General features: G+C 39.7%; 1 protein-coding gene across 13 annotated transcripts in view; it reads right to left on the bottom strand.

Moving 5' to 3' along the window:
* The window catches only part of Mam (neurogenic protein mastermind), a 310231-nt gene that overhangs the window by 13389 nt on the left and 286471 nt on the right, over positions 1-10371 (bottom strand). For all 13 annotated transcript variants that reach the window (XM_076444026.1, XM_076444015.1, XM_076444035.1 and 10 more), the window contains 3 exons: positions 7854-8034; positions 2233-2535; positions 248-499 (listed from right to left, as the gene is read on the bottom strand). In XM_076444026.1, the coding sequence (XP_076300141.1) occupies positions 248-499; positions 2233-2535; positions 7854-8034 (736 nt within the window). The remainder of the gene's footprint in view (positions 1-247; positions 500-2232; positions 2536-7853; positions 8035-10371) is intronic.

Raw genomic sequence — 10371 nt, 5'->3', positions numbered from 1 at the left:
CAATTTATCGCGAGAGCACGTGGTACGTGAAATGGATATTGCGAGTACGCGAAGATATCGAATTGAAAATAATACACGAAATCGTTTCGTGTTAACGCGAATTATAAAAGACTGTAACATCTATGTTGAAAAAAGTGGAAGCCAGATAAAAGAATTTAGAACGATCTGAAACCATCGATCAGTACCAACAACTTATCAAAAAGATTCAAATTATGAAAGTGATGGAATTTTTGGCAAAGAGACTCACCGGTGCCGGTACTGCTGACAGAGTTCACCGACGAGGACTGCGTCATTTGCATCTGCAGCGACATCTGATTATTACTCTGCTGCATTGCCAGTGTCTGTTGCTGTTGTTGCTGCGACAGTAGGTGCTGCATCTGAGCGGTGTTGCTCATCCCGGAGCCAGCGATGCCTCCGCTCTGAGAACGGATCAACTGTTGATGCTGCATCTGTGCGGCGTTCATCTGCATTCCGCCCGTGCCGCCCATTCCGAACCCACCTGCAACACCAAACAAAGTAAAACCGTTTAGTCTCAATTGAGATATCGAACCGTTAACGTTCAATCTTAATCCCTAGAAACCTTCGTCGTTCTCAATTCAGTCATTCGATTTTCGTTTTAAACCTTCCGTAAGAAACATCGAATAACGGAATGTCGAGAGTGGGCAGGGAAAACCCCAGAGCACCTAAGGGTGCAGGTAGCGAACACGCTGTCAACAAAGCGTCCTTATGATTAGAGTTTACTTTAAACTTTTTAATAAAGCTTAAAGAGCTTTTTAATAAATCGCACTCTTTGGAGGACGGCTTCACCGTCAATAGTTATCATTGAACGCCCACACTAGTCATCCTTTCTCCCATAACGTATACATATTGTATATCTATCTAGAATTGTTTCCTACACTACCTTTAGCTTGTACCTTTCGTTATTCGGCTAGGCAAGCGTAGAATTTATTAAATTATATTCTATATGATTGAATTCTTTTAGATTGATTCGCGGGGAATTGTAATTTTCTGACAGCAACTTTCCGTTTTTCCGACGCCACTCGGTACAATAGCAATTTTTTCAAAATTTCTATTCTGCAATTATATTCGTGACATTTTGCTGATTAAAATGAGACCAATAAAAAAAATATATAAAGAAAACTTTTTAAAAACCACGCTTATATTAAAATGCACCAAAAAGGAGAAAATAATTTTTTTAGGCATTACAAGTGACTATTAATAAAAGCGTGATGCGTTAAACTATATTGACGTAATCTTCGTGGGCGCTCCACGCTTTTATTTATAGTCACTAATGCCTAAAAAAATTATTATCTCCTTTTTAGTGCATTTTAATATAAACGTGGTTTTTAAAAAGTTTTTTTATATATTTCTTTATTTTCTACTTTTTAGTCTTTTTTAAATGGAACGCAAGATATAATAATACTGGTATGAAATAGTAAAATATATAGAAACGCAAGATATGGAAATACGCGAGAAAGAATGAGGGGATGTCTCCGAGAGCGACGTCACTTGATGGAGTCCGAAATGTCCGAAGTGGACCTGAATGAACGGAACACCACACTGAGCTCCTTCATGAGTCGGAGTGGGAACGGGTAGTGGAGTAGGGCGCGCTGTTGCGCGGAGTGGGGATCGCTGAACGCGATGACGTACTACCGAGCGTGAGGTGTGACTGTTAATATTAAAATTTTTTTTTCTCCTAGAAGCACAATATTTTTAAAAAACTTGTTTTTTAATATTCCATTGTCATCTAGTTCTGATCTATGTTTAAAGTTTCAAGTCTCTAGCTCATCGGGAAGTGATTTAAAATTCGATTACAAGATTTATAGAACGACAACGACAAAATCGACAACTCGGCAAGCTAATATAAGCGTGGTAATAAAAAGCACATCAAATTTCAACTAGATCGGTGAAATAGTTCTCGAGGAAAAGGAACGCGTGGCGAGCACGACATATCGCCGGTTCGGATAATAAAAATTCCACTGAATCGTGAATTAAACAAGCAAATATAATTCGAATTGTATTGTGTCTGGTATGATTTTAATAAGAAAAACGTGACGAATCTCACTCTTGGGATTGCGAATTCATCGATACCAAGCCGACATATGTAATCGAAACGTAGCAAACTTTCAGTATCGTACATTGTCGGTTTGCGGGACGGTAGATGGAGCGGGTCTGCGCAATTACACAGGCACAATATGGCCGGTCGCTCCTAAGAGACAGAGAGACGCTTACCTTGATGACCTTGCTGGTTGAATTGCGATCGCATCGGCGTCTGAAAGCCCTGCTGCTGCATCAGGACGTGTCGCCACTCCTGCTGGACACCGCGGCCGGCGATGCTATTCCCAAGGCCGTCGGGTGGGCCGACGCTGACGTTAGGCGGCCGTTGATTGTTAGTCCTAGGATATCCGAGACGTTGGTGCATCTGATGCATTCCGCCGATGGCGGCCATACCGCCGCCACCCATGTACATGTTGCCACCGGCAGCGTGCAACGCCTGCTGTTGTTGCTGCGCCATTTGCGGCCTCATCATCGGACCTGCGGCCAGACAAAAACCGAACGATTACGTTAATACTTCCCTTTCTTCACGCACGCATACCGTGCAAGACTATCATCAGACATCGTTCAAGATCTCGCTAATTATTTACACTGAATGCACAACTATTAAATGATTTCTTCAAGAAACATTTCATTTTTTGATACGAGCTTCATCTGGTCTAAAACGTCCAATAGCTCTTCCAAAATAAAAACATTGGTAACTAGACTGTGGACTTTTTTGCAAAACAAAAATTGTTTTAGTTGATTGCGAGGTACGCGAGTCACACAGACTCTGTAATGACAAAAATGGATGAAATGGAAACACCTAACGCGAATAGAAACACCTAACAAAAATTGTTTTAATTGATTGGTAGAGACAGGAGTCACATAGACTTTGTTCTGGCAAAAATCGACGAAATAGAATGCAGTAAAAACACCCAAAGAAGTTTAATCATGTAGCCTAAAATGTGTAATAGCTTATTCAAAATCAATTATTCGAAGCAAAAATTGTTTTAATTGATTGCAAGGTACAAGAGTCGCATAGACTCTGTAATGACAAAAATGGATGAAATAGAAACACCTAACCAAAATTGTTTTAATCGATTGCAAGAGACAGGAGTCACATAGACTTTGTTCTGGCAAAAATGGACGAAATAGAATGCAGTAAAAACACCCAAAGAATTTTAATCATGTAGCCTAAAATGTGTAATAGCTCATTCAAAATCAATTATTCGAAGCAAAAATTGTTTTAATTGATTGCAAGGTACAAGAGTCACATAGACTCTGTAATGACAAAAATGGATGAAATGGGAACACCTAACGAATAGAAACACCTAACAAAAATTGTTTTAATTGATTGCTAGAGACAGGAGTCACATAGACTTTGTTCTGGCACAAATGGACGAGATAGAATGCAGTAAAAACACCCAAAGAAGTTTAATCATGTAGCCTAAAATGTGTAATAGCTCATTCAAAATCAATTACTCGAAGCAAAAATTGTTTTAATTGATTGCAAAAGGTACGCGAGTCACATAGACTCTGTAATGACAAAAATGGATGAAATAGAAACACCTAACGCGAATAGAAACACCTAACAAAAATTGTTTTAATTGATTTCTAGAGACAGGAGTCACATAGACATTGTTCTGGCACAAATGGACGAAATAGAATGCAGTAAAAACACCCAAAGAATTTTAATCATGTAGTCTAAAATGTGTAATAGCTCATTCAAAATCAATTACTCGAAACAAAAATTGTTTTAATTGATTGCAAAAGGTACAAGAGTCACATAGACTCTGTAATGACAAAAATGGATGAAATGGAAACAACTAACGAATAGAAACACCTAACAAAAATTGTTTTAATTGATTGCTAGAGACACGAGTCACATAGACTTTGTCCTGGCACAAATGGACGAGATAGAATGCAGTAAAAACACCCAAAGAAGTTTAATCATGTAGCCTAAAATGTGTAATAGCTCATTCAAAATCAATTACTCGAAGCAAAAATTGTTTTAATTGATTGCAAGGTACAAGAGTCACGCAGACTCTGTTATAATAAAAATAGATGAAATAGAATGCAGTAAAAACAAAAACACCTAACGAATAGTTTCTCGTGTTTCATACGCGCCAATCAAGTTGCAAACTGGAAAACATCTCGGAACCGAAGAAAGTGCAAGGCAGGAAAATCATACAAGGGAAACAAGCTGCGCGTCTTTTCCTGTTTGTCGAAGAGCATCCTCAGCGCCCGCTTACGAAGAGGATAGTAATCGATCGCGAGGAGACGTCGTTTCATTTAGGCCAGCGAGATACGCGAGCAGATACACATGCAGAGAGGGAACGCAACGGGGTTCTCCGGTGTGGATTTTCGTTCGGATAGAATCTTCTGAAAGTGGCTCCGGGCAGGTCGATAGAAGTCCCGCGCGCGGGGCGTACAAGTGTGTAAGGATATTTACGAGCCCCCTCTCCCACCCCCCCCCCAGTTACCCGGTTTTATGTTCTTTCGTTCTGATCTGGAGCGGATCCAACCAGAAACAGAAAGAGAAAGAGAGAGAGAAAGCAAGATCGGGTTCATTTCCCCCGGATACTTGTCTAACCGATGATTAAGAAGTGTGTAAACATTGCTCGAATGGACGCCCCGAGTCGAATGTTTTTGCACGATTATTCAACGTTTGCTTCATCCCCCTCCCCTCCGCCGCCAAATCTTGTGAATCTCTCGCGATTTGGTTTGCGGGGTTGCTCGGATAATCCGATAATCGCGGTTATCCTCGGGAGCAACATCTACTCGCTCGCGGCTTCGAGTATACCGTCGAAATCACCGGGTGCATATAAAGATTTCTAGTTTTGTAGATTTTCACGCTTTTTTAATCCTTCATTCTATCATTTAGGGCATACTGCAACTTTATCAGGTAAAGCAGCAAAGAAGACTCCGATTTCTTGCTTTCGGCGAAAAATAATATTTTAATGAAACATTTAGGTGAGAAAATTGGAACCGAAGTGTCATTCACATTGTGTACAGCTGCATTAAATGCAAAAGGAATTACGAGGAAAGCATCATCGACATCAGCGTAGTAATGAGGAAATGTTAATTTAGTGAGAGAACTTTTTTTGCTCGTACTGATTTTTTAACGAAACTTTTACCGTCGCATTTGCTACACTTGTCTGGTTAAAACGATACCCAACACGATACAATTTGGATCATATTTGCCTTATAATCCGCGGTAGAGTGGAACCTTGGTTATCCGAACCGACGATATCCCACGCGAGTCATGCTACTTTTTTTCAGGAACTATTAAACCGATCGAATTGGAATTTTGTGTGCACTTTAAAAGAATTCAGCTAGTCTCGGTTCGTATAATGGAGGTTCCACTGAATCATGTATTCGACGAGCAAATATGCTCCGAATTGTATCGTGCTTGGACTCGTTTCAATGAGAAAGATGTCACTAAGCTTCATAACGATTAAACTTCCGAGTTCCCAGAGGTACTGGAGATCAATTTTTTCGCGAATATCGCGCCCATTTCTTTCGCACATATCGAGACACGTGGGTAGAACTTTTTTACGAGATTTGAAGGGTTTCGAACTGTCGTTCGGCCGATTGTAAGCTCGTCAGCTGGCGAAGAAAAGCGTGGAAAATCGGAGCTCGGTATCGACGAGCTTGCTCTCCGGAGCCGGGTGCGTTTCGATGGAAGATGAAAGAATCGATAGCAGCGCGTCGGGTACTCATTAGCCTGAGTGCCTTTAGACTCTGGGCAGCGCATATGAAAGTGACGGACCGTCGGCACTTTTAACGCAAAGGGCGAAACAGTGAGATTCCCGGTCGATTTTCTGCGTACAGAAATCACACGCTGTCTGGTGCCTCAAAGTTTCCACGAATTACGATTACGTACAAGTTTAAAGACTGATCTATCCATTTTTGAAAACACGTTGTAGCGCTGTTTAAAATTTTGTCAAGAATTTGCACTCAGACATTTACACTGAGGTAAATCAATGTACAGGGTGTACAAAACAGAGTTGGGTATTAATCAATTAAAATTTTAATCACGATTGGTTGATTGATGTGTACGATTAACAAAGGTAACCATTGAAATATCGACGATTGATTCAATCGATTGATGAAGTTAATTCTCCTAATGTTTTCCTTCCTCTCCCTGTAAATTTGGGTAAAAGTTTAGGTAAAAGACCATCACATTTGATACATCCTGCACACTGTACACGATGTAAATGTAAAAGAAGTGATCAAGATTCTGCCAGGATCTATAAGAATGACTATCGTAAAACTTCATGTTTGCACTGAAATATTGAATTGTATTGAAGTAAACCAATCTACACAATACGAATGGAAATGTAAAAGAAGTGATCAAGATTCTGCCAGGATCTATGAGAATGACTATCGTAAAAATTCATGTTTGCACTGAAATATTTAATTATATTGAAGTAAACCAATCTACACAATACGAATGGAAATGTAAAAGAAGTGATGAAGATTCTGCCAGGATCTATGAGATTGACTATCGTAAAACTTCATATTTGCACTGAAATATTGAATTGTATTGAAGTAAACCAATCTACACAATACGAATGGAAATGTAAAAGAAGTGATGAAGATTCTGCCAGGATCTATGAGAATGACTATCGTAAAAATTCATGTTTGCACTGAACTACTTAATTATATTGAAGTAAACCAATCTAAACAATACGAATGGAAATGTAAAAGAAGTGATGAAGATTCTGCCAGGATCTATAAGAATGACTATCGTAAAAATTCATGTTTGCACTGAAATATTTAATTATATTGAAGTAAACCAATCTACACAATACGAATGGAAATGTAAAAGAAGTGATGAAGATTCTGCCAGGATCTATGAGAATGACTATCGTAAAACTTCATGTTTGCACTGAACTACTTAATTATATTGAAGTAAACCAATCTACACAATACGAATGGAAATGTAAAAGAAGTGATGAAGATTCTGCCAGGATCTATGAGAATGACTATCGTAAAACTTCATGTTTGCACTGAACTACTTAATTATATTGAAGTAAACCAATCTACACAATACGAATGGAAATGTAAAAGAAGTGATGAAGATTCTGCCAGGATCTATGAGAATGACTATCGTAAAACTTCATGTTTGCACTGAACTACTTAATTATATTGAAGTAAACCAATCTACACAATACGAATGGAAATGTAAAAGAAGTGATGAAGATTCTGCCAGGATCTATGAGAATGACTATCGTAAAACTTCATGTTTGCACTGAACTACTTAATTATATTGAAGTAAACCAATCTACACAATACGAATGGAAATGTAAAAGAAGTGATGAAGGTTCTGCCAGGATCTATCAGAATGACTATCGTAAAAATTCATGTTTGCACTGAACTACTTAATTATATTGAAGTAAACCAATCTACACAATACGAATGGAAATGTAAAAGAAGTGATGAAGATTCTGCCAGGATCTATAAGAATGACTATCGTAAAACTTCATGTTTGCACTGAAATATTTAATTATATTGAAGTAAACCAATCTACACAATACGAATGGAAATTGGACTGTCCAAAATTCGGTCAGGATTTGTATCCAGGCTCTTACGCAAGAACTACTATTATCTAGAAATGGTACAGTTAGCCAGTACATTATCGTCAACTGAAAAGGGGAGCAGCCGATCATGAAAATTCCATGAGTCCTCCGTATTACAATTTCAATTCTTCCGGGCACGGTTGCATATGGAGGAAGAAATTTGGGTGAGGGTCTAGCGCGGATGGAGGAACACACGGTATGTGTATTGAACAAACACTGTATTGTACTCACCTGAAGGTGGCATCGGCTGTTGCGTAACCCTGCGCATAGGCCCGGTATTGGGAAACCTCGGCTGCTGACCCATGCCGATACCGGCGTGCATCATTTGGGCCTGCGCCGCTGCTTTGTATTCCGGTGGCGGCGGTCTCACGCCTCCCATACCGCCGGCCATGTGCTGCTGCTGTTGCATCACCTGCAAAACAAAACAATAGACTTCAATTACTTCGGGTCCACCGGCTCCGCGGCGTTCCTTAAATGCTAATGCAAAGCCCGTGGCCGACAGACGAATATAATTGGGTCCAATCGCACGATTTCTTTTCGATTATTAACCGCTTACATGCATTTGCCTGCTCGTCGCCTATGTCAATAAATAGGCGACGGATTTTAGAAAAATTACTAAAAGAGCCTTGAAACAATACAGTACAATGAAAGAACGACCCAAGACAAAGTTGCACCGTTTCAAGAAGTACATACGATGGTGAAAATTATTTTTCTCGTAAGAATTATTATTTGTCGGTATGTTTTTCAACGATAACCTGCATTTTTTCTTCGATGTGCTTGTAGAGCTTGGGAAGACGAATCCAAGGAGTACCATGACCATGCCCTTCCGATCATTCGATCTCGAGATATACGTGTCTGCAAGGTACAATGCTTGATTCTTGTAGATACAGATATCTCGAGATTGAATGATCGAAAGGGTGTGGTCATGGTACTCGTTGGACTCGTCTTTTAAAGCTTTACAAGCACATCGAAGGAAAGATACAATTTTAATGAAATACCTCGAGAAAAGACTCTTCAAACTGTTACATGTATAACTTTGTCTCGAATAGGTTTTTCATGCAACAGTTATCGTAAATTCGCCTGTGATTTCAAAAGATTTTCCGAAACGTCACGGATGGAAGCTTATCCCGAGCGAGATTGGAGACTGCGACCGGCTCCGGAAGTCGCCGTCATAAATCCTTTCAGAATTCATTAATCCTTCGTCGGCCGGATCGTGGATATCCTGCGAGAGGGATTCCCACCGGTCGCCTAATCGCGAGGACCCCTATCCAATCAGCGGCGCGAATGAACGCGCTCTTATCGCGCGACGTAACTGGATCAGCCCTCGAGGCCTGGATCCATTCTCGCCGTTAAAGAATCCGGGAATTCGATCACGTCCGCGGGGTACGTGATCAAAGGAGTATACTATATCCTTTCGCTCTCTCTCTCTCTCTCTCTCTCTCTCTCTCTCTTTCTCCCCGACCGCGTGGTATCAATGGGAAAAATGTCGGCGCGAAATTGCTACGTGTCGATGCCGAGGATGGTCAGTTTCCTCTGTTCACCGGCGCAAGAGGGCGGCGACACGCTCGGCCTAATCGCCGGTTGCATGCTCCCGCTCGATGGAAAAACAGCTCGGCGAGCCGCTCTAAGTGGACAAAAATTCTCTGGCATGAAAATAATCCATTAAGATGGATAATTGTACAGTTAAAGGGACCGTCCGCGCAACTGAGCCGCGATTATGCCCTGTTTCAGTATAGCCTGCGACCTTTTTAGAGTTTTCCGACGTGCTAGAAGGTGGTATGTATGTATGCTATTTTAATTCGTTGATGGCTGAAGTGATAGCTGTTGAAGTGATTTATTTGAGTAATTTATCCGCGTATTCGAGTAATTTATACCACTAATTTATTGTGATGGCTACCTTCATCTTCTTGGATTTTAGAGATTTCAATACATCTCCGTTCGAGTCTCTTCACAGTTGCAATGCATTATTCGACCTCATTAACCCGTTCTTGTAACATTTTCTTCCTGATGGCTTCTCTGATAATGTTAGCTGCCGCGGAGCTTCTTTGTATAAAACATTTGAATTTCATGACTGCACGAAGTAGAAGCGGTGAGTCATGATCAGACACGTGTTAAACGACTTTTATTCAACAGCTGCTGAACCGTACATATCTTCGATTTTCTCGGAAACGAATTTGACTAGTGCATTTAAAACGATGATAATGTTTCATCGAAAAACTCATTGCTTTAATGTAAACGCATTAATAAAATCTGAATAGATGCTCAACATTTTTGTAAAGTAATGTATTCGGTGGACTAATTCCTGGCCCTTTTTTCGTAAATTTACTGATTATTTAACAATTTATTACATTTTTGAAAAACATTTACTCCAGCTTATTAATCCTTAGCACTCGAACGGCGACTCTGAGGCGCCACTAAAAATTGATGTTCCATTAATTAAAATATTCTTCACATTATTAGACATGTTTGTATCTAATCAATTATTGAACATTTAAGTATTGTATGAGGCATTATATCAATTGCGTATCCACCAAATTTAAAAGATCATTAAGCATGGAAATATTCAAGATCGCAGGAAGTGTTTCATTATCGAGTTAAAATAGCTCCGAGTGCAAAGGGTTAATCTTTGATACGATGAGTGCAACATTTGAATTCAAAATAAAGTTACAATTATTTGTGAGGGTCGGGAATTAATTTATACATGTAATAAAATAGTCACTTTTAGCAATTTCCAAAAAAAAAGAACTAA

Source organism: Lasioglossum baleicum, chromosome 2 (genome assembly GCF_051020765.1).
Source record: "Lasioglossum baleicum chromosome 2, iyLasBale1, whole genome shotgun sequence".
Classification (NCBI taxonomy): Eukaryota; Metazoa; Arthropoda; class Insecta; order Hymenoptera; family Halictidae; genus Lasioglossum; species Lasioglossum baleicum.
This window is presented reverse-complemented; position numbering and strand designations above follow the sequence as displayed.